The sequence below is a fragment of the Entelurus aequoreus genome, linkage group LG02, assembly GCF_033978785.1.
Source record: "Entelurus aequoreus isolate RoL-2023_Sb linkage group LG02, RoL_Eaeq_v1.1, whole genome shotgun sequence".
Lineage (NCBI taxonomy): Eukaryota > Metazoa > Chordata > Actinopteri > Syngnathiformes > Syngnathidae > Entelurus > Entelurus aequoreus.
In genome coordinates, this window is record NC_084732.1 from 27,226,154 (window position 1) to 27,250,644 (window position 24,491).

Sequence of the window (24,491 nt, forward strand, 5' to 3'; positions counted from 1 at the left end):
TCTGCTCAAAGGAAGGTCAGTTTTGTAGCTTCTGTAACGAGCTAAACTGTTTTCAGATGTGTGAACATGATTGCACAAGGGTTTTCTAATCATCAATTAGCCTTCTGAGCCAATGAGCAAACACATTGTACCATTAGAACACTGGAGTGATAGTTGCTGGAAATGGGCCTCTATACACCTATGTAGATATTGCACCAAAAACCAGACATTTGCAGCTAGAATAATCATTTACCACATTAGCAATGTATAGAGTGTATTTCTTTAAAGTTAAGACTAGTTTAAAGTTATCTTCATTGAAAAGTACAGTGCTTTTCCTTAAAAAATAAGGACATTTCAATGTGACCCCAAACTTTTGAACGGTAGTGTATATATATATATATATTTACAGTGCTGCATGTCACGTTATCGATGGTAAAATGCATTTTTAGACAATATGATTTGCCTGAGTGGCTAGGAGACGGTAGAAAATGGACTAGTAAGGACAAATTAAAAAAATAATAATACAAAAAAATATGTATATATTTATTTTTATTTATTTTTATTTTTATTTTTTTAACTTGGGACTTCCCGCGGGCCGGATTTTGGATGCTGGGGGACCGTATCCGGCCCACGGGCCGTAGTTTGGGGACCCCTGATTTAAATACTTACAATACTAGTGTCTTTGGTGATAACGCAGTTCGTCATTAACGCTGTCAAATACTAAAAAAAAATGCATTAGGAACAAGAGAAAAAAATGACTAGTATATGAAAGAATATAAAATATTCAACAATATGAGAGATTTGTTTGCCACCTGATGAAACAGCTTGCAAACACGCATTTTTCTGATGTTTCTTTGAAGTGCAAGCAAATCGGCATCATTCATTCCTTCAGACTTTGCTATCCAAGTGAGGCTGCCGTTCAAACTTTGGCCTTTTCCCCGACGTATACGAAGGTTACATTTGGTTGTCGTTGTACTGCGGGGCCGAGTACTGATCCTGCATGGCGCCGCCCGCTGCCCCGATCGCAGCCTGCTGGGCGGCCTGCTGGACATGAGGGTTCTTCCAGGCTCCCGTGGTCCACTCCTCCTGCGCCTTGGACATGCTGCCCCCGCTCCCCCGGTAGAAATTATGGATCTGCAGGCAAGACGAGAATCACAAAATCTCATATTTTTCTGACATTTAGTTGGACTGCTGTTATGTCACGTTACATAGACCCACAGCTAGGTCACGGTGTGTGGGCGACAGGAGGAAATGCTGGGCGCCACCTTTTCCGGTGACCCCTCTTTTTCAAGTGACCTTAAAGGCCTACTGAAACCCACAACTACCGACCACGCAGTCTGATAGTTTGTATATCAATGATGAATTCTTAACATTGCAACACATGCCAATACGGCCGGGTTAACTTCTAAATTGCAATTTTTAATTTCCCGCTAAACTTCCGGTTGAAAACGTCTATATATGATGACGTATGCGCGTGACGTCAATCGTTGAAACGTAAGTATTGGTACCCCATTGAATCCAATACAAAAAAGCTCTGTTTTCATCTCAAAATTCCACAGTATTCTGGACATCTGTGTTGGTGAATCTTTTGCAATTTGTTTAATGAACAATGAAGACTGCAAAGAAGAAAGTTGTAGGTGGGATCGGTGTATTAGCGGCTGGCTGTAGCAACACAACCAGGAGGACTTTGACTTGGATAGCAGACGCGCTAGCCGGCGCTAGCCGACGCTAGCCGCCGACCGCACGGATGATCGGGTGAAGTCCTTCGTCCTTCCGTCAATCGCTGGAACGCAGGTGAGCACGGGTGTTGATGAGCAGATGAGGGCTGGCTGGCGTAAGTGGAGCGCTAATGTTTTTATCATAGCTCTGTGAGGTCCCGTTGCTGAGTTAGCTTCAATGGCGTCGTTAGCAACAGCATTGTTAAGCTTCGCCAAGCTGGGAATTATTAACCGTGTATTTACATGTCCATAGTTTAATGGTATTGTTGATCTTCTGTCTATCCTTACAGTCAGGGGTTTATTTATTTTGTTTCTATCTGCATTTGAGCCTGATGCTATCACGTTAGCTCAGTAGCTAAAGAGCTTCGCCGATGTATTGTCGTGGAGATAAAAGTCACTGTGAATGTCCATTTCGCGTTCTCGACTCTCATTTTCAAGAGGATATAGTATCCGAGGTGGTTTCAAATACAAATCCGTGATCCACAATAGAAAAAGGAGAAAGTGTGGAATCCAATGAGCCCTTGTACCTAAGTTACAGTCAGAGCGAAAAAAGATACATCCTGCACTGCAATGTAGTCCTTCACTCTCACTTTCCTCATCCACAAATCTTTCATCCTGGCTCAAATTAATGGGGTAATCGTCGCTTTCTCGGTCCGAATCTCTCTCGCTGCATTGTAAACAATGGGGACATGTGAGGAGTCCTTCCTCCGGTGACGTTACGCTACTTCCGGTATAGGCAAGGCTTTTTTTTATCAGCGACCAAAAGTTGCGACCTTTATCGTCGTTGTTCTCTACTAAATCCTTTCAGCAATAATATGGCAATATCGCAAAATGATCAAGTATGACACATAGAATGGATCTGCTATCCCCGTTTAAATAAAAAAAATAATTTCAGTAGGCCTTTAAGAAAAGCTATGACTGGCTCGGAGAGAAGTGGCTTGGCACCACCTGCCGTCTTCTTTACTCCAAATATAAGATCATACCTGTTTTCCAAGTGACAGGAAGAAAAGCTCTGGCTCTCTTGGGTACCCCAAATATACGATGACACACATTTCTCAAATGACAGGAAGAAAACCTCCCTTGGGCAAAAGTCGCTTGGCGCCATCTGTTGGTTTGCGGACCCCAAATACAAAACCCAAAACCAAGTGAAGTTGGCACGTTGTGTAAATCGTAAATAAAAACAGAATACAATGATTTGCAAATCCTTTTCAACTTATATTCAATTGAATAGACTGCAAAGACAAGATATTTCAGGTTTGAATTGAGAAACTTATTTTTTTTTTGGCAAATAATCATTAACTTAGAATTTAATGGCAGCAACACATTGCAAAAAAGTTAGGCACAGGGGCATTTTTACCACTGTGTTACATGGCCTTTCCTTTTAACAACACTCAGTAGACGTTTGGGAACTGAGGACACCAATTTTTGAAGCTTCTCAGGTGGAATTATTTCCCATTCTTGCTTGATGTACAGCTTTAGTTGTTCAACAGTCCGGAGTCTCCGTTATGGTATTTTACGCTTCATAATGCGCCACACATTTTCAATGGGAGACAGGTCTGGACTAGTACCAGTCTAGTACCAGCACTCTTTTACTACGAAGCCACGCTGTTATAACATGTGGTTTGTCATCGTCTTGCTGAAATAAGCAGGGGCGTCCATGATAACGTTGCTTGGATGGCAACATATGTTGCTCCAAAACCTGTATGTACCTTTCAGCATTAATGGTGCCTTCACAGATGTGTAAGTTACCCATGTCTTGGGCACTAATACACCCCCATACCATCACAGATGCTGGCTTTTGAACTTTGCGCCTATAACAGTCCGGATGGTTCTTTTCCTCTTTGGTCCGAAAGATACGACGTCCACAATATAAAAAATATACAAAGTTTACCAGTTCTTGTCTTTGCACTCTATTCAATTGAATATAGGTTGAAAAGGATTTGCAAATCATTGTATTCTGTTTTTATTTACCATTTACACAACATGCCAACTTCATTGGTTTTGGGTTTTGTAATACGATGTCATGCATTGTTCGAGTGACTAGAAGAAAAGCACCAACTTTCTCGGCAGAAGTTGCTTGTTGTTTTTTTGACCCCGAGCATAACAAGCCATCTTTTTCAAGTGAAAGTAAAACAAACACAGACTCCCTGTCGGTTTGTGGGACCTGGACTATCAGATGACCCGTCTTTTCAAAGTGATAGGAAGAAAAGCTCCGACTCCCTCGGTGAAAAGTTGGTTGCATGGCGCCACCTGTAGGTTTCTGAATTGCTCGACATGTTGGTCTTTGAAGACATTGATACAAACGCTGATTATACGTACATGTCCTTTAAAACGGACTTTGAAACAACTCTGCAAAATAGTTGTATTTGTAATTTTTTACATTGTTGGTGTCTAACGTTAGAGCCACGTTGGTTGGCAAATGACCACATTTCAAAGGTCAAATCAACGTCAGAACCCAACATTGATTAAACGTAGTCAAAAAGCATGTTGTTTCAACGCAACGTTTGAGTTGCTCAATGTCAGGACCTAACTCAACAAGTTCTCAACGTTGTTTTAATGTCTAGTGCCTGCTGGGTTAGATCCCAAATATCTTCACCAACACATCTTTTGACAGCTCCGACTCGCACGGGGGAGTTTGATGCCAACTGTCAGTTTCTAGACCCTAAATATAAGACTGTGCGTCTTGTTCTGATGTTTTTTTAAGGGAAAAGAGACACGTCCTTTGTTGATTTTAATACAATATTTCGAACACACTATGTACAGTACATGTTTGGTTAGGGATGGGTAAAGTTTACATTTGAACCGATTGGAATCTTTTGTGTGTGTTAGTAAATATTAATTGTTTTTTATAATAAAATAAAAAATGTATTGCAACATTTAAAAATGAGCTGATTATGATAACTGCTATCGAGCTGTTATATTTTGATTTGTTATCACATATCTCATTTGCCAGTATAACAATAAGTTGCAATTACAGTTGCAAGTCCAAGATGTTAGATGGCAGTAGTGTATAGTTTATGGCGTGTTGGCTAGTCATGTCACTCTTTGCTGAATCTAGTCTTTTGTTGCGCCCTAAAAAGTATCAATACTGTGAGTATTGTACTTAGTGCACGCAAGCTGTTTGGTTGTAACATGAATCTTAGGTGTAAAATCTCTAATGCAAATCAGTAGCATGTCAATAGTTAAGCCAATGTATATTAGCGTCAAGCTAATGCATTTTTGGAAAAGTGGGACCTTTCTTACCGTATTTTCCGGAGTATAGAGTGCACCGGGATACAAGCCGCACTCACTAGATTTTAGAAGAAAAAATATGTTTTCATATATTAGCCGCACCAAACTATAAGCCACAGATATACGTGGCGAAATGAATTATGTACACAGAAAAATTCTGTAAATGTTTCAAACAAAACAGAATTCATCGCCATGGAACCACTAGCTGCGGAAGCTAGCTCTCCAATCCGCTAAAAACAGACTCAATAAGTCCACGGTGACGTCTTGGTGAATTTACTGAGGAATTTGAGAAACTGAAACAATACTAAAAGAATGCCATTGTAAGTTAATATTACGAACACAGACACTCGTAAACGTGTTAGCATATTAGCTAACGACGCTAACTTCCTAACATTACAATTGCACGTACAAATATGCATGAAAACACTCCTACAGACATCACACATTGGCAGGTTTTGTAAGTATAAACAATTTAAGGTACATTGCACAGCTGGAAGACGAGAAGGACACCTGCAGTTAGCAAACTCGTCCATAAGATGGCAGCATAGCACAACCAATAAAACACTTTCTATGTGTATTTGCTTGTTTTTAAAAAAATATTTCTATTATGTCTGTTTCGGAGAAATTTCAAAAAATTTACCGCACAGTCTTATAAGTCGCAAGGGTAAGAAAAAAGTAGTGTCATACAGTCCGGAATTTACGGTAGTTTAGGTTGGAGCCTTTTTTTTGGAGTCAATTTCTTTGCTGGTATTGAAAATTGCAACATTACCCAGAGGTAGTTTGGCTGAGTTCACTCTCAGTGCTGCTGGACTGACGTCAAGGTACCATAACGTGGCACCGTTGGATCTCACATGCTCGATAGGACTAGCGGGATTCGGTCGGGGTCAAAAAAAAAAGTACCGGATTCGGTACTGTGGATAATGCATATGTTTAAGAGCTATTTCTTTATTCATAATCATGTTTGAATCAGCTCATAATTTTCCATGTATACTCTGTATACTAGTTTCTCTTTGTCTTCAGATTGCCTGTTTAGACAGGGTCGTAAACCATCAGGAATGTGAACACAACCCCCAAGTCTCTCTTCTTATCAGTGTTGAGAGGAGGGGGGGGGGGGGGGGCTTTCTTTGTGTGAAAAGAGTTGCTTTTTCCTTTGGAATGCCAGATCAACTTGGGCTGCGCATTCGTATGTGTTGTTCGAGGCTGGTCTCTATTCTCAAATATTTGACAATAAATTACAAAATACCTATTCTGTGCTTGGTGGTACCTTTGAGTCAGTTTATATGTCATTAAGGAACTTGGGACTGACCAGCGCTTTACATCCCACTTGGAGGAACATCTGGTCAAACGCAACAATTTGGGGGCTCGTCCGGGATGACACGCTGACAATTGGACCTTCTCTTGCAATCTTCTGGACAGACTCACATGGCCAAAACATAATTCAAGGTAAGCAGAACCTTTCTTTTTAGATAAAATCTGCATTAGGAGTCTGTCCTGAGGTCTGTAAGTCAAACACAGAATTGTACCCCAGACACAGAGTGGTGGTTTTGATTGATTGATTGCATTTTGATAGATTGGTTGCATTTTGCCGTAGCCACCATTGCATAAAAGTTGTGAATACCACTCACGTCATTGTGTCAAGATTACCGTGACGGGCTGCTTCACTGACGAGTAAGCAAATAGTAACGGGTTAGAGTTAGAGGCTCTAGCTGCGTATTGTACAATAAATTGCACGGGTTAGAGTTAGAGGCTCTAGCTGCGTATTGTACGATAAATTGCACGGGTTAGAGTTAGAGGCTCTAGCTGCGTATTGTACGATAAATTGCACGGGTTAGAGTTAGAGGCTCTAGCTGCGTATTGTACGATAAATTGCACGGGTTAGAGTTAGAGGCTCTAGCTGCGTATTGTACGATAAATTGCACGGGTTAGAGTTAGAGGCTCTAGCTGCGTATTGTACGATAAATTGCACGGGTTAGAGTTAGAGGCTCTAGCTGCGTATTGTATGATAAAAGTACGGGGTTAAAGGCCGCCGTATGGTTCAGGGGTTTGAGGCCCCTGAAAAAAAAATGGACACAATGGCCAAGGAGTGTGACAGACAAGAATGTGATGGCGGCTGGGGAAAATGTGATTAGTCATTACTTTGTAATGATCAATTGAATGGACGGTTGTCGAAAAGAGAACGTTCCTTGAAAGGGTTAAGAGAGAGTTTACAATACTCGAAAAGTTGTGAACTCAAACGTCTGGTAAAATAAAAAATAAAATAAAAAAGTAACTGGAAGTTTTATGGTAAAGTGAAACGCAGAGAGAGAGTGCTTACGTTTGCGTGTGTGTGTGTGTGCGTAGGGCCGTAGGCACTTGCTTGTGTGTGCGTGAGTGCTTACACGTGCATGTGTGTGCGTGTGTGCTGGATGCGCGTGATCATGTGTGTGTGTGTGTGTGTGTGTGTGTGTGTGCGCTGGTGAAAATGGAACAGGCAGGTCAAGAGAAAAAAGAGCAGGGTTGGTGCTCGAGAATTTAAGAGTTTGGCGTATGATAAAAGTAAACGGGGATTACGTGGAAAAACGAAATGCAGCAAAAGAACAGATGATTAATGAGACAAATATGACAGATGAATTGATTGGTCTTTTGCCTGGCGCGCATGCGTAAGACAATTCAAACGACCCGCCCAGACTTTGACTAAGCCACCGCCCTATGACGTAAAGCCGGAGGTGTCTTTATACCCACTTTTGACAGTCACAGGAGGAGCCCTGGTGGTCGAAACAGAAACAAAGCTCTCTGGTTCACCCCCTACTCCTGTGACAAATGAGGGCGGTGCTCACACAGCCTCTCTAAGATTGAACCCTCCTCCAAAACTAACGCTGTCTCCTGAGTGTAAATCACCTCTGGTGCCTAAGCCCCAAAATAACAGCCACCCAGCGGAAAACCTCCCGAATATGCCTAATCTTACTAGACAGCAGATAATGCATGAGTCAACGCAAAACTCCTCACTTTACACGCCAGACCATTTTGTTGCCATAAACAAATGCCCTCCCCCAGTAGATGACAGCCTCTCACGTGCACATCAGACATTCTTGAGCAACACACAACAGAGCCAGACTTTGTGGTCTCCTGTAACTGTTAATGGCTCAATGGAAGGCTACATTGACCAACACCCACATGAACCACATGCATACAACACACGCTCAAAAAAGCTGGAGGGACACGCATATCCACTTTTTCCTGATAAAAGCGGCATATTTCAATATAAGCCTTTTGCTGTGGCAGACATGCAAGCCATTGTTGACAAACTTCCACCTGTGTCTGAAGGTGGGAGTCTTTGGCTCAACACATTAGACAAGCTAACAGCAGGATACACTCTCTCCGTAGCAGACTCTAGAAGCATTTTGTATCGTTGTGTTTCCACACAAGATGGCAAAAATACAGAACAACAAGCAGGATTAAAGGCTGAATCTTCGACCTCACCGATAACACCATACGTTACAAACATAGCTACTGCTATGCGCAGTCTCTTTCCTCAAGATGAGGATGATAAGGCTAATGACAGAGCAGCAAGGAAGCAACTCCTTAATTTACAGATCGCTGAAGATAAAAGGTCAAAAGAACTAATTAGTAAAAAATCAGCTAGGGTATATTCAGCACTGGGTGACCTTGCTTCTGAGTTCCAACAGGTGGAGGAAAGAATCCTCAACAGACGTGCGACCAGACGGTTGGACTCGGGTGGTGGACAACACGGTGCTTCAAAGCCAGTCCGGGGTGGTAACTGTTTCGGCTGTGACCAGCCTGGTCACTGGAGTCGTGACTGTCCGAACATTTTCGAACAGGAAAGGTTCCGTAGTGCCAACAAACGAACACAAAAGCGTGGCAAAGGACGCCCACCGCAGGAGCCCCAGCAGGAGATACAGACTGGCCCCCTGCTGGACATGAGTGTCAACGGACAATGTTATCAGTTTGTGATTGACACTGGCACCACCCATTCGATTCTGAATGCAGAGGTACCAAAGAAACTGTGTGCTTCCTCTTTAAAGGTCGAAGGCTTCGCTGGGGTCACAAGAAGGTTACCTGTCACCAAACCACTTCCGGTTCAGATTGCGGGACACACACTAAAGCACCCGTTCGTGATTGACCTGCACACACCCTGCCAGATTGGTAATGACCTCCTTTACAGACTGTACCCTGACATTCAATATCGCACAGAAGGAACCTTCCTGGTGTTACCTGACGGCTCAACCACCAAGCTGCGACACCACTACCAAGGCTCTTCCATGAGCTCATACCACAGCCTGAAACAACAGGAATGGCTGACATCCAGCTGCTCTAACAGTGAAAACCCTGACTGACTGAGATGCTTCCGTGTGTTCTGCCACCCGACTCGCCATATGTTATGATCACCAGTTAGACACTCATACCAGGAGACCTTTGACTCCTTTGTATATTTATATATGTTGGAACTCAAGGTGTGGTTGCTCATGTTGACCTATCTTTGAAACAACTAGCATGGTATAAGATGGACACAATTGTGTCCCACATTGTTCACTTGCTCTCTGTCTCGTCTACAAAACCAAAGAACTTAGGTGCAATGATAAGACACGGCGTAGCTGCCAAACATTACACATTTAAGCATATCAAATAATTATAGTTGCTCATTACATACACAAAGTTGCCATGGCAGAAGTCTGATAGAAAGTATTCAGTAACAAACGTGTCCGCATCATTCGACTTTCTACAACATGAGCTTGACTTAATCAATTATTGGGGCCACCAGGTGTGGTAAAATTTCAAAATACTATTGCTAAAGCATCCGCCATAAGGGTAGTATTTTTCTTGTATTTGTGACAATATAAATATGAGCATATGTTGTTACTTTCACCATATTGAATAAGTTACATAAAAGTTAGGGTTTAGTTGAGTTTGAGTTATTTGTGATATTGCTAAGGGGTCCCCTACCCTAACAACACCCCCCAGTGGACCACAGAGGGGGTGGTTCAAACATGACTTGTCCTCCGCTACTTGACTATTAGCTGACCTTTTTCTTAGATGTTTCTGAAAGTGATAGTATGACTAACACAGTCCTTTTTCAGAAACAGAAGGGGGTGAGTGAGGGTAGATACAGACTCCTTGGAACAAAATCGACAATCATCCGACTCTGACACATTCCATAGTTTTAACGTTTTTCCCGTGGGTAAGAAGTTATAACTAATTTTAATTTGAAAATAACGATTTTACACATTGATAGTACTTTAGTAGATCAAATTTAGAATATGGAGGAGGTGAGGGTGAACCATGTATAGTCTTTGATTTCACTGATATGATCAATATGGTACAAGGGAAAAGGTACGTACTGACTTGTGTTGACAATTACAGTGATTGGCCGGAAGCAACAACAGCCTCAAAAGAGGATACAATATCAGTAATTAAATGACTTGTGAATGACTTAGTACCCCGACATGGTTTCCCCAAAAAGATTAGGTCAGACAACGGCAACCATTAAAAAAAAAAAAAAAAATACTCACTTAGCCTTGGTCGAAAAGGCTTTCGGACTAGAACACAGGTTTGGGGTACCATCCTGAGTCCCAAGGTAAGGTTGAAAGGATGGACCAGAATATTAAAAACTAATTGGCTAAAATCTGTGCACAGACCAAATTTAATTGGATTGACATGTTGCAATTAGCGTTAATGATCATTCGAAGGTCCGTGAATAAAACTGTTTTACCGCCCTTTGAGTTTTTCACCCTATGAGCTGCATACAGGTCAGCCCAGGACCAGCAGCCGCCATGGAAGGAGGACTCAGCGTAAAACCAAAATGGTATTTTACACAAAAAATGCAGAATTTGTGTGCCAGTTCTTCTGTACAGATACGAGGATGACAGCCCGCCACTCCAGATTCCCTTCCGCCCGCTGAGAGGGTCAAGATCTAGGTCATCAAACACAAGTGGACGGAGCCCAGGTGGACTGGTCCCTTCAAGGTCGTGGAACGGACGTCTCACGCCCTTCGACTAGCTGGAAAAGGGGACACCTGGTACCACCTCTCCCTCTACACTCCTGCTGAAGAACCTGACAGATTACCAGCGGATATCATTGCTGACATCGCCACTACATCTGCCCCACTCGACCCCCCAGCAGCGCCTTTTGAGCCTGAGGCATCTGAAGAAGAACGGGAGCAGAAAAAGACTCATTTTTAGTGTGTGTGTTAACGAAGTAACACACATAAGGGGTGATTGTGCTAGTAACCTCTCCCCCTCTAGGTCATAGAAGAGCGAGGTTTTAATTACACACACATAATCCTACAGCCCAGAAGACGACGCTGAGAGAGAGATTTTCTACCAATATTACTCTTTTTAACTTCTATATTGTATATCCTTATTTGAGACCAGCCTTTATACTCGAAGTTATCCAATTTCTCTTGCTTGTTTTCAGCATAACTACATGTGTCGTTACATTAAGTGAAAAGTTTGATGTTTATCCCCGTTTTGTTACCTAAATTACTCTGATATTGATAGACGAAAGGCAGGATGTTACACCCGGTAGTGTTCCCTGACGGACTGGTGCTTGGGCGTGTTCTACTGTTTTTGTGTCTCAGTTCATCCTTCCTGACGACAGTGACTGACAAGTGTCTAAGAACATACAGCGGACTTTAAATAGACTGGGTCAAAGGGGATAGCAAGACTTATTTTTTGACCTGTGCAGTGTGATTAATTACGGGGGACACAATAGCTATTACCGTGGTAATAACCTCTATATTTGTTACGACTCAACCCTGAACCATTGGTGTCGGATGCAGACAACATACTATGGTAAGTGGTGCCCATCGTCCCTTTTATGTTGTTTTGGGGGTTGACTTGACTGATACAGACTCTAAAGGAATTATTAAAATTAATGTCCTTGAGAGGGCGTTAACTACCTCTACACCCTCTGTAGCACCTAAAGTACCACCCCACCTTGGTGGTGTTTCAAAGGCTCTCACATCTGTGCGTGCTAATGACATCACCACCGAAGGCCTGGTAACTTTGACCTTAGGAGCGGGTACAGGTAAACCTGTGACTCAGGTGGATGCCAAATCCTGGGTGACTGTGTTGCTTGTTTCGCTGGACGTCCTTTTCCCCACACTTATCCCGCCCCTTTTAAGTTGACTGACATAAATGGCTCAAACTGTCTTATTTCCTTGTTGTCTGAACCCACGCCACCAGGGTGCAATTTGTTGGCTAGTGTGTACCCTCCTGTTGACAATTCCACCCGACTTCTTCCATTTGTGGCCCAAAAGCTGAATTACACTTTCTTTGTGTGAAAAGAGTTGCTTTTTCCTTTGGAATGCCAGATCAACTTGGGCTGCGCATTCGTATGTGTTGTTCGAGGCTGGTCTCTATTCTCAAATATTTGACAATAAATTACAAAATACCTATTCTGTGCTTGGTGGTACCTTTGAGTCAGTTTATATGTCATTAAGGAACTTGGGACTGACCAGCGCTTTACATCCCACTTGGAGGAACATCTGGTCAAACGCAACAGTACCTATCCCATACATTTGGTACACCTGCAAGCTGTACTGTTTTTAAAGCATTTAAAGGCCTACTGAAATGAGATTTTTTTATTTAAACGGGGATAGCAGATCCATTCTATGTGTCATACTTGATAATTTCACGATATTGCCATATTTTTGCTGAAAGGATTTAGTAGAAAACATCGACGATAAAGTTTGCAACTTTTGGTCGCTGATAAAAAAGCCTTGCCTGTACCGGAAGTAGCGTGACGTCACAGGTTGTGGAGCTCCTCACATCTGCACATTGTTTACAATCATGGCCACAAGCAGCGAGAGCGATTCGGACCGAGAAAGCGACGATTTCCCCATTAATTTGAGCGAGGATGAAAGATTTGTGGATGAGGAAAGGGAGAGTGAAGGACTAGAGGGCAGTGGAAGCGATTCAGATAGGGAAGATGCTGTGAGAGGCGGGTGGGACCTGATATTCAGCTGGGAATGACTAAAACGGTAAATAAACACAAGACAAATAGATACTCTATTAGCCACAACACAACCAGGCTTATATTTAATATGCCACAAATTAATCCCACATAACAAACACCTCCTCCCTCCCGTCCATATAACCCACCAATACAAATCAAACACCCGCACAACACACTCAATCCCAGAGCCCAAAGTACCGTTCACCTCCGCAAAGTTCATACAGCACATATATTTCCCCAAAGTTACGTACGTGACATGCACACAGCGGCACGCACGTACGGGCAAGCGATCAAATGTTTGGAAGCCGCAGCTGCGTACTCACGGTAGCGCGTATCCAACTCAAAGTCCTCCTGGTAAGAGTCTCTGTTGTCCCAGTTCTCCACAAGCATGCGTATCCAACTCAAAGTCCTCCTGGTAAGAGTCTCTGTTGTCCCAGGCCAATGGTAAAGCTTGTCCCAGGCCAATGGTAAAGCTTGACTGTCATCGTTCGGGAATGTAAACAATGAAACACCGGCTACGCGTTTGTGTTGCTGCAGCCGGCCGCTAATACACCGTTCCCACCTACAGCTTTCTTCTTTGCTGTCTCCATTGTTCATTGAACAAATTGCAAAAGATTCACCAACACAGATGTCCAGAATACTGTGGAATTTTGCGATGAAAACAGACAACTTAATAGCTGGCCACAATGGTGTCCCAAAATGTCCGCTACAATCCGTGACGTCACGCGCAAACTTCATCATACCGAGACGTTTTCAGCAGGATATTTCGCGGGAAATTTAAAATTGCACTTTACTAATCTAACCCGGCCGTATTGGCATGTGTTGCAATGTTAAGATTTCATCATTGATATGTAAACTATCAGACTGCGTGGTCGGTAGTAATGGGTTTCAGTGGGCCTTTAAACAGACAGCTGCTTGTGTGTGGTTGTAGACCACGACCATCCCACTGAGCATCCACTAATTGTTGTGTGTACGTCACAAGTGCATAAAATGGCAAAAAAACGTGCAATAAAGTCTTACCTTTGTGAGGGCGAGGAAGGACAGCGATGCAACAGCAGTGAACATGATGGTCGGAACCAACATGACCAAAGCTATCAATATATTATAGCTGAAGAAGGAGATGGTCGCCAACCAGCCACTGGAGAAAGAAATGACACTTTGATGGTTAAAAATGTCTCATAGCTGATATTTGTGACCACCTCTAAGACAACATTAGCACCACTTTGGCCATCTGTACGTTAAATGCCAATCACGGTGTGGACTTAAAAGTACAGAGGCGATTAAAAAACTTTTCCGACACTTCTTCACACAGGTGTGTATCCAAAAGTGACATTTATAAACTTTATGGAGGCTGTCGTAATAATAATATGATTCATTTGTGATCATCGGGCCGAGTCAGGCGCTCGTTAACGGCCTCTAAAAATCTAATAACACACCTGTCATAAAACTTCCACGGGGGTAGGTTCTAATGGTCCATCACTGTCGTGTTAATGACGGCGGCAGACATTGTTGGGGGGAAGCGTGTTTCACAAGGAAAAGGCAGATTATATGGGCTGGTAAAAAAAAAAAAAAAAGCATTAATATAACTTTTGTGGCATAGTAATGCATAAATCTCTTTGACCAAAACATGTCTTAAAATGTACATTTTAGTGTAACATTTCTATTTTTTATATACAGTGCATAAATAATATATTATTATTATAATCAATATTACTTTTTTTTTTTTTTAAACGACAACAACGAAAAAAACAATGACTGAGTCTTCAAAATTAAAATGGGTCTGGGTCTTTAATTTGCTTCGAGTCAAAAACATTGGTATTAACAACTGTGGCTGTAAGCAACCTCCTGATATAGTTTTTGTGGCTGGATAGTATTGGTGATATCAATATTCATGCTTATCATTTTTCAGGATCATTGAATAATGATCACTTTCGATCGCAACTGGATTCTAACAAAAACACGGAATGTGGGGAAATGATATCAATTAATATTGACATTTTAAATGTATTTTTTATTAAAATACAACATTTATGATAAAATCAATTGTGCAAAATAACCAAACAAAAGCAAAAACTACTTTTGGCTTTTTATCCTGAGTTTGTAAACAATAACAAAAATGACAAAAATAGCGAAACATAGTGATGAAAAAACATCGATACCGCAGTATCGACCACTGTCAATATTTGTATCTTATCCACCCACGTCTGTTTACATCCAAGCTTAGCGCTTAGCTTAGCTTTTTTTGTACCTCCTACGGTTTGTAGCGTAGCATGTTTTGCTATTCCTCGTCTTACAGTGATAATGACACGTGTAAAAAACTTAGTTTATTTACCACCATGGAAGCAAGGATTAGTGATTCACAAACTGCACTGTGGAGGGACATTAGCCGCTAGCTCGCTAACAGGGACGCTGCAATGTGTTAAGGACTCGGTTGTTCGCTTGTCGCTGTCAAATCTGCGAGATGCGGCCAGAGTGTGTCATAAACATCCATTATCACAATATAACGATTGCATTGGAATTATATAGTGTTGTTATTACTTTTATTCAGTCACATGACTTCTTCCCGGAAGTGAAAAACCAAGCCAAGATGGCTGTGAGTATGCAAGGGGCCCAGATCTTCTTGCACAAAGCAGATACGGGCAAAATAATCTAACTACCGGTATGCGATGTAATAGATCCCTATACTTCATCAAAAAAAGATTTGTCGAGTGATACCAAGGATTATCCGTCGGTGGTGTTCCCAGACCTTTTGAACTATCTTGTGCGCTGACGTCATTCTCCACGGCAAAACCGATAAAAAAATTGAAAAGCATGGAGGTCTAAAACTTCTTTGTGTGTGGCTGGGTCAAGGAAATTGGTATCAAGACTCTCCCGGATAAATCATGCATCGTTCTTGCTCGGGTAAGATTGCATTTTGTGATTCAACTTTGCATCTATAGCCATGTTTGTTGCTGTTGCACTCGACTTTTGCGAGTATGCATGTTTTCCCCCGTCTTTATCAAAATATAACTATAGATGTCAACGTTGTGTATGTGCTGAACGCTTCATTTATGATTGCTGCCTTTGGTAAAAAACTTAACTCTTTTATGGTTTGCTCATATTTGCTTTCTTTTATTTAGACCAGGGGTCGGCAACCCAAAATGTTGAAAGAGCCATAAAATCCTTTTTTTTAGCCTTTATAACCCGGTGCACCTAATGTACGGCATAAATCTGGTTTTGCTAACCGACCTCGAAGCAATTTTATTTGGTACATGTGTGTAATGATAAGTGTGACCAGTAGATGGCAGTCAAACATAAGATATATGTTTAGACTGCACTATGATGGCAATATGACTCAAGTAAACAACACCAACATTTTATATGTTCCATTGAAAATATAGAACATTACACACGGCACTCAAAAATCTACCAAAATGCCTCAGTACGACTTTGGTAAACTATGAAGCCGCGCCGCTTGATGGATTGTTGGCGCATTAAACATACGAGTATTTTTATGGTGTGTGTATAAGGTAAGACATATTATCTGGCGTTTTGTTTCGCAATATTATGTAAAAGCAACATTTCTTACCTTCTGGTACCTGCTGATCTGTATTTGGGATCTGCATGAATCCTGAAAAATTAGTCGTAGTCGATAAGTTTCTTCTTTTTTTCTATCTTCTTGTTATGGGACATTCATCCTCTGCTGTTGCCATTTCTAATATAAAGTAGTGTAAAGTTCTTACTTATATCTGTCAGTAAACTCGCCATGAAAGCGCTAAAACATACCGGCGTAGTGAGTTTACATTATTCACTCAAGGAAATGTAGTTATTAGAGAGTTCGGGTCAGACGGCTTGTTGTTGTTTCCGGATGATGAGATGCTGCTCCGTTATTGATTTAAAAAAGTCTGAATGTCATTATAATGGTTAGCTCAATCTTTTGACACTTCTTACACTCCTGTCCTTGCACGCTACACCGCTACAACAAAGATGATGGGAAGAAGACGTAAATAAGACCGCCCACAAAACGGCGCATTCAGAAGCGACTGTCAGAAAGCGACTTGAAGATGATCTGTAAAACAAAATCTATGCAACATTTTGACCAAAGAACCACCCTTACATGTTATGTAGACCACAAAGAAGTGTTTTACATTTAGAAAAAATAAATAAATAATACGACTCCTTTAATGCGCCCTATAATCGCGCCTTATATATGAAAAAAGATCGAAAATAGACCATTCATCAGCAGTGCGCCTTATAAACCGGTGCACCCTATGGTCCGGAAAATACGGTAAGTTGTTTTACCACAAAAAGTGAGGACATTTTGTCACTTCGCTTTTCGGGTGGCCACATTTGTAAGGAAGGTGCATTTGTGGGATGAACAGCCTAGCTGAATATGTTGGTTGTGCAGCTGTGCCTGTAAAAAATAATGCCACATTTTCTCTTGCTTGTTTAGTGTTTGGTGGATGAGATGATTAAAATGGACTTGGTGGAGAAGGGCAGTCGTGGCAGGGCTCCTGGCAGCCCTACGTATGAGACTGGACATTAGCTGCATGCAGTCTGTTTGGAATGCCTGAGCAGAGACGTCGGCAATATCAGCCTGCAAACCTTGACTGCAAATCTGTAGAATTCAACCTAGGGTACCTAGGTGCTGGCAGGGTAAGGAAACGATCTTCTTGGGACATCACATGGAGGAAGGCCTTTCGTTTGGGGATGGTACTCGCTTAATAGGGCTCACAACAATGCCGCAACTTGGTTTTGCAGAACACCCGCCTGCAGCTGAGCTATCATGTTGAACATGGCATGCTGATTCTTAGAGCAGAAACCTACTGAATACTGTAGCAGGACCCATTCTCACCGGTGAATGAGGTATCGGAAACACAAAGCGAAACTGAATGTATGATATGATCCTAACAATATGGCACCATTTATGATAAACATGATTTCTAATGGAATAGGATGTATTACCAAGAACTACTACCCCTGGAAAATTGAATAACCAGTCTTGGAGGATGTTCATTCAGTTGTTGTAGACGAACAAGCAGATAACAGACATAACACAAAACTATAGTCATTTCAAATTCTTGGATAATATGGAATCATGAAAAACAAACAAAACATTCGTATTTTGCTGCACCACATTTGGCTTTTATTCCAGCTTGCAGTCTCGGAGGCATGGGCTTAAAAAGTGACAAAGAGAACGCATCATCAATCTCGCTCCAACTTTCTCTGGTTGCTGTTGTCAAATCAGCTTTGCAGGTTGGAGTCATGTCATGGACCATTTTCTTCAATTTCCACCACAGATGTTCAAGTGGACAGACATCTCCCCAGTGTCATGACTGGACATGCAGCCACATATTATCAATGACTGTGGAAATGTGAAGGTTTTTTTCAGGCGGTCGTCTTTATAAATCTCATTGCAATGGCACCAAAAGAAAGTTCCAGCATCATCACTTCGCCAAGTGCAAATTCATGGTTTATCACTGTGTCATGATCCGTGGTCCGGATCATGTATGGTGTTATCGGTTTGTTTTGGACTCCTTTATTTCCTGTTTATGCACCTGAGTTTGTTACCATGGCTACTTATTATTTTCACCTGCCGCTTGTGTTCTGGACGCGCACCTGTTTGTCATCAGAGACTCTTTTTAAGTCTGCCTTTTCCGGTCACTCGGTGTGGCTTCATTGTTTATGTCACGTTCTGACCAAGTAAGTTTTCATGTTCCATGCCATAGCTTCTGCTAAGTATTAGCTTCACGTGTTTTAGGCACGCCTGTCTTTTTTGTTCTTTGCCTGTGTTTTTGGTAGTTGGGTGATTTATGTTAATAAATCAAATCCTACCTTCACCGCTGTCGTCTGGAGCTGTCCATTTTGCAACAACCGCGCAGCAAGCTGCACCCACCGATCGTGACACACTGAATATGATATTCATCCAGTTCATCCATAGTCCACAGTTGCTTTTCCTTAGCCCATTGGAACTTTGTTTTTTGTTTAGATGTTAATGACAGCTTTTGTTTTCCTTTACAGATCTGTCACATATGGTGACTCCAGTTTCCACCCATTTGTTCATTTCTTTTGCTATGCATTTTTTTGTTTTTAAGACATATTGCTGTAGGTTTTCTGTCTTGACACTTTGATGTTTACCTTGGTCTACCACTATTCTTGCCTTTTACAACCTTCACATGTTTGTACTTGGTCCAGATTTTAGACACAGCTGACAATGAACAATCTATATATTTTGCAACATCGTGTGTTGATTTACTTTCTTGAAGAAGTTTGATAGTCCTTCCCTTTTGTTTCAATTTGCATATCTTGTGTTGGGGCCATGATTCATGTAAATCCACCTGGTGCAACAGCTCTCCAAGGTGTGAACACTCCATTTTAACTGTAGACTAATGAACAGATTTAATCTGATCTAGGTGTTCCATATATGATTCCATATTTTATTCCATTATGTTTTTACTCTGCTTGATCTAAAAATGAAACTGTTACTACCACTATTTATGTTTAAGATGTATTTTAGTGTTTCTTAAAGACAGAAAGTTGCTAATTGAAATTACAATAGTTTTGTGTTATGTCTGTTATCTGTTGTTTTTTTCTACAAAATTAACCAACTGAATGAACATCCTTCAAGTCTGGTGATTCCATAGTCTTTGCCAAGGGTTGTAGGACCCCTGGCAAAGCCGAAACTTACTGACCCATTCTTACCAGTGAATGGGGTTGAAACTTACTGACCCATTCTTACCAGTGAATGGAGTTGAAACTTACTGACCCATTCTTACCAGTGAATGGGGTATCAGGAGCTCAAAACAAAACAAAATGTAAGCTGTGCAGCCAACATACTCAGCCCTGCTTGTTTGTCCCACAAATGTGTAGTCTTTACAAATATGGCGCTGCTTAAAACGTCAATAAACAGGCTTTAAAACACATGAGTAAAACTGAAGTCCCTGGGGTCAGATCTGGCCCGTCGCATCATTTAAAGTGACCCGCCATGTCATTAGACGTGGTCTGCCACATCATTTAAAGTCGCCCGTCATGTCATTCAATATAATCTGCCGCATAATTGTATGTAGTCCGCCACATCAATTGATCAACTGGGGCCAGCCATAATTGCGATGTGGCCTTCAATAAAAACAAGCTTCACACCTCTGCTTTATCGTGAACGGTTTCAGATGTATTGCCAAGAAGCTTTGTTACAACAAAGACCAACGTACTTGTGTTTATGTGTACAATGAGTTCCCCCAATTATTGCCTGTTTCCAATTATCGCAGCGTCTCTGTGCGATTTATGTAAATAATCAAAGCATTTACACTTACAGTTAATCATTTTTCTCAAAATAGGGTAGTATTGTGGTTCAGTCTTGGATCTGGCAATATATGAAAATATGTAACATGTTGCATGCTGTGTTTAGATATTGAATTTCTTTGTTTGCAAACTCTTACCAGACTCCCCATCCCGGGATACCGATGCTTTGAATGATGCTGATGCCGACTTGAGCCATGAACACAAAGAAGAACAGCATGTAGTTGAAGGAGCTATCACTCCTGAGGAGAAAATAATCAGAAAGGTTTATTGTGTTGTGTTGTATGTAATTATCATTGTATCCAAAGTGCATGCCAGTTATTATTACTGAGAGAGGGCTGAGCTAAGATTGGACAAAAACTTCTACATCAGTGCCCCCTGTTGGATCATAGTGGGGTAGCAGACCACTATACACATACACCTGCACAAACTAATGAGAGGAAAAACCAAGATAATAAGATAATGGGTTACTTGAAAGCCTTGTATATGGGCCTGAACCAGCACACGTAGGAGCAAGGCGTAAACATGAGCAGCCAAATGATGGACAGGCCAAAGTTGGTCACTCCTCCTCCTCCGAACATCCACGCAAAGCAGCCGATGAGATTGACAGCCAGGGTCGCAGAGTTTACTAAGGAAACGAAAACATACAAACACGTAATTTAGGCTTCAAAGCTCCGACACGTTCAGACGAGACAAAACAACATTAGGTTCATTAGACGCCAGCAGCTGCATGCATTATAAACCTATATATGCTAATTAAAATGTCATCCATGCAACAACAACAACAAAAGCAGGATTATATGAAAAGTACATGCAAGAAAAACAACAGTTGAGGCAATCCGTACCGTCTTATAGTCAAATAAATTAGAAGAGGCCTGCAAAAGGACAATATTCACAGTGATTAACTTTTACTCGGATAACAGCCTATTCAAAAAAAAAAGAAGAAGCATTTGTACGGCAAAAATTAGACCATCTATCCAGCTATCTAATATATAGAGCAGTGGTTCTTAACCTTGTTGGAGGTACCGAACCCCACCAGTTTCATATGCGCATTCACCGAACCCTTCTTTAGTGAAAACTATATATATATATGTTTTTTTCAAATTCAAGAAGAAGTCGTATGTTTTTTTACTGGTGCACAAAATGAACCGTGCATGAATATCACCTTGTTCAAAGAACAAAACCAACACAGTGCATGAACTCACAACAAATTACACACCTTACACACATTACCATGAATTGATTAACGTGGACCCCGACTTAAACAAGTTGAAAAACGTGTTCGGGTTTTACCATTTAGTGGTCAATTGTACGGAATATGTACTGTACTGTGTAAACTGTACTGTGTATTCTCTTGCTTTGCAATCTGCAAGTAAAAGTTTCAATCAATCAATCAAAAAACCTGCAAATCAGATGGAAAATTAGAGGGAACATTGTTTGGGGGTATCCATAATACGCTGATAGGGAGAAGTTTTTATTTACACAATAAGTCGGATGTCTCTTTACCTCCGTGGCGGAGGCTCCGCCGAACCCCTGAGGCCGACTCACCAAACCCCTAGGGTTCGATCGAACCCAGGTTAAGAACCACTGATATAGAGGCTGTCATTTACTTTGGTTGTGAGTTTTACTGTCGTTTGTAGGCTTCCGTAGTGCATACTTGCCAACCCTCCCGTTTTTAGCGGGAGAATCCCGGTATTCAGCGCCTCTCCCGACAACCTCCCGGCAGAGATTTTCTCCCGACAAACTCCCGGTATTCAGCCGGAGCTGGAGGCCACGCCCCCTCCAGCTCAATGCGGACCTGAGACTGAGTGGGGACAGCCTGTTCTCACGTCCGCTTTCCCACAATATAAACAGCTTGCCTAACGAATTCAAACGAATGGAAACAAGAATTTCAGTTCATCCAGAACAGTTCGAAGGGGAAGGTGTATGTTGCCTGTAAATATGTAGAACAGACTTCTCCATTGAACACGGTGGCCGAAATGATATACTCATCATGAACGGAGAAGTTAAACAGGACAATACTGCCATCTAATGGACACTGAAATTCAAGTATTTATTTTATGTAAATAAAATAAATATATATATATATATATATATATATATATATATATATATATATATATATATATATATATATATATATATAGCTAGAATTCACTGAAAGTCAAGTATTTCATACATATATATATATATGAAATACTCGAGTTGGTGAATTCTAGCTGTAAATAACCACGCCCCCAACCACGCCCCCCGCCCCCAACCACCCCTCCCCCACCCCCGACCAAGGTCACTGAGTTCCTGCTTTTTCACTCCCTTGTTTTGTTTCCATGGCAACCCATTAGTTTTCACCTGTCCTCATGTCACGCACCTGTCTCACGTTTTGCACTCGCGCACCTGCCACTAATCATGTCGGTATTATTTAAGCTTTCAGTTGCCAGGCAGTCTGTCTGGCGACATTATCTGCTGTTACCCTTGTCACTCATGAGTTCATTTCATGCCATTGTTCCATGATCGTTTCCATGCTTGTTCCAAGTAAGTTTTTGTTCATTCATGTCACGTTTAGCAGTTCTTTTGTTTCATGTCCTTAGTCTACGTTAAGTGTAAGTTTTTGTTTCATAGTCAAGTTTGTACCGCCGCCCTGTGCGCCCCTTTTGTTTGTACCCTTTTGTTTGTACTTTGTTAGAATGAATATGTCCTTACCTTCATGCCATGTCCGCTCCAACTTTTATTGCATCTCGGGAAAACAAACACCCCACAGTCTCCGTCTTGACAATAAAAATATAATATCATATAATAATATAATATATCAGGATATTCTATATACTGTATATATAATATGTTATATTTTATATTGCTACTATGTTACATTTTTAGTCTACTTTATACCTGCATTATCCTTTCCATTCTTCCCCTTTCCAGCTTTTGTAACTGAGCTACTGTGTGGAACAATTTCCCTTGTGGATCATTAAAGTTTGTCTAAGTCTAAGTCTGAGTTAACTCATGAATGGGAGTTTACCATATTAGCATGAAGCACATATTTCAAGTTGCTTAAAAGGGAATTTTGCCTATCGTTCACGATCATTATGAAAGACATGACGACATATGTATTTTTTCATGCATTCTAAATAGTAAATAAATCCATCAAAAGTGCACTTACAATGGAGCCTATGGGAGCCGCTCTATTCTGCCTATAAAACCCTTAAAAACATCCAAACACCTCCATTGAGTTTGTATGTACATGATGTAAGTATATGTGTAATGTACTAACAGGCACATATACAATAACAGTCATTATTTATGTATTTTCATCATTTTACGCATATGCTGCGCATTAATTTTTAAAAAAGCATTCCGACTTTGCTTTTTTTTTTCAACAACATCACTGATTATTACTCACTGCAGACTTCATGAGAGCCAACAAACATAATAAAACAAAACTTACTGTACAATGTCTGCTGTCATCAGGATGCTGACTGATAGAATCTTGTTATATTCCTGTTTAGATGAAGAATGACTCATAATCCTCTCGAAGAAAAGGAGGGTGGAACCAAACAACGTATTTTCCTGTCGTTGCCAGGTCTAAATTGGCTGTCAAAGTGCACCAGCTTGTCAGAATACATCCTCATCCTTCTACTGTCCAGGTGAGAGCCATGATTTACTATCTACAATAACGTTTGACGCGTCGAGCAAGGAAACGAGGAAGCAGCTGATCAGTTGAACATGTCAACATTGGCACAAGCGCTAGTGATCACAGTGCCGCTATAAATAGTTTGTATGTGTTAGCGCTTATAAAAACAATATCACTAATACTTGGTTAATATTCAAGTCACAAAATATAAATGGAGTATGGTCTGCGATTTTTTTTGGATGTTTTTTTTATTGGGTTTTATTCGGCGGAATACAGGACCTCCCATTGGCTGCGCTCTAAGTGGACTTTTTTTATTTTTTATTATGGGTTACAATGCAATTAAAAAAATACATCTGTCATAATGTCTTTCATAATGATTGTGAACAATAGGCAAAATTCCCCCAAAAAGTGCAGTTAGTCTTTAAATGCAATCTTAGGATAGCATAGGATAGGATATACTTGGTTTATCCCACAATTGTGGAGCATGTTTACACCAACAACTTTTTATATCAAAAACTATTGTATCTAATTATATATATTTTGTAATTTAGATGGCTACACAAATGTTCACCTAGATCAAACACAGACTATTGTGGCAATTCGTTTCCAACCGTCCCAATAATTGATTTTTTGTTGTGCAGAATTTTTGAAAATATTTGATCAAATAAAATTAGTAAAACAGAGAAAAATGGTAGGTATGAAAAATA

General features: G+C 41.0%; 1 protein-coding gene across 1 annotated transcript in view; it reads right to left on the minus strand.

The window, feature by feature from the left end:
• Positions 1–394: 394 nt before the first annotated feature.
• LOC133632059 (secretory carrier-associated membrane protein 5-like) overlaps positions 395–24,491 on the minus strand; it is a 33,211-nt gene continuing 9,114 nt past the window's right edge. The window contains exons 4-7 of the mRNA XM_062024303.1: positions 20,628–20,784; positions 20,297–20,398; positions 13,902–14,019; positions 395–1,113 (exon numbers count right to left, since the gene is read on the minus strand). Of these exons, the coding sequence (XP_061880287.1) occupies positions 934–1,113; positions 13,902–14,019; positions 20,297–20,398; positions 20,628–20,784 (557 nt within the window). The 3' untranslated portion in view covers positions 395–933. The remainder of the gene's footprint in view (positions 1,114–13,901; positions 14,020–20,296; positions 20,399–20,627; positions 20,785–24,491) is intronic.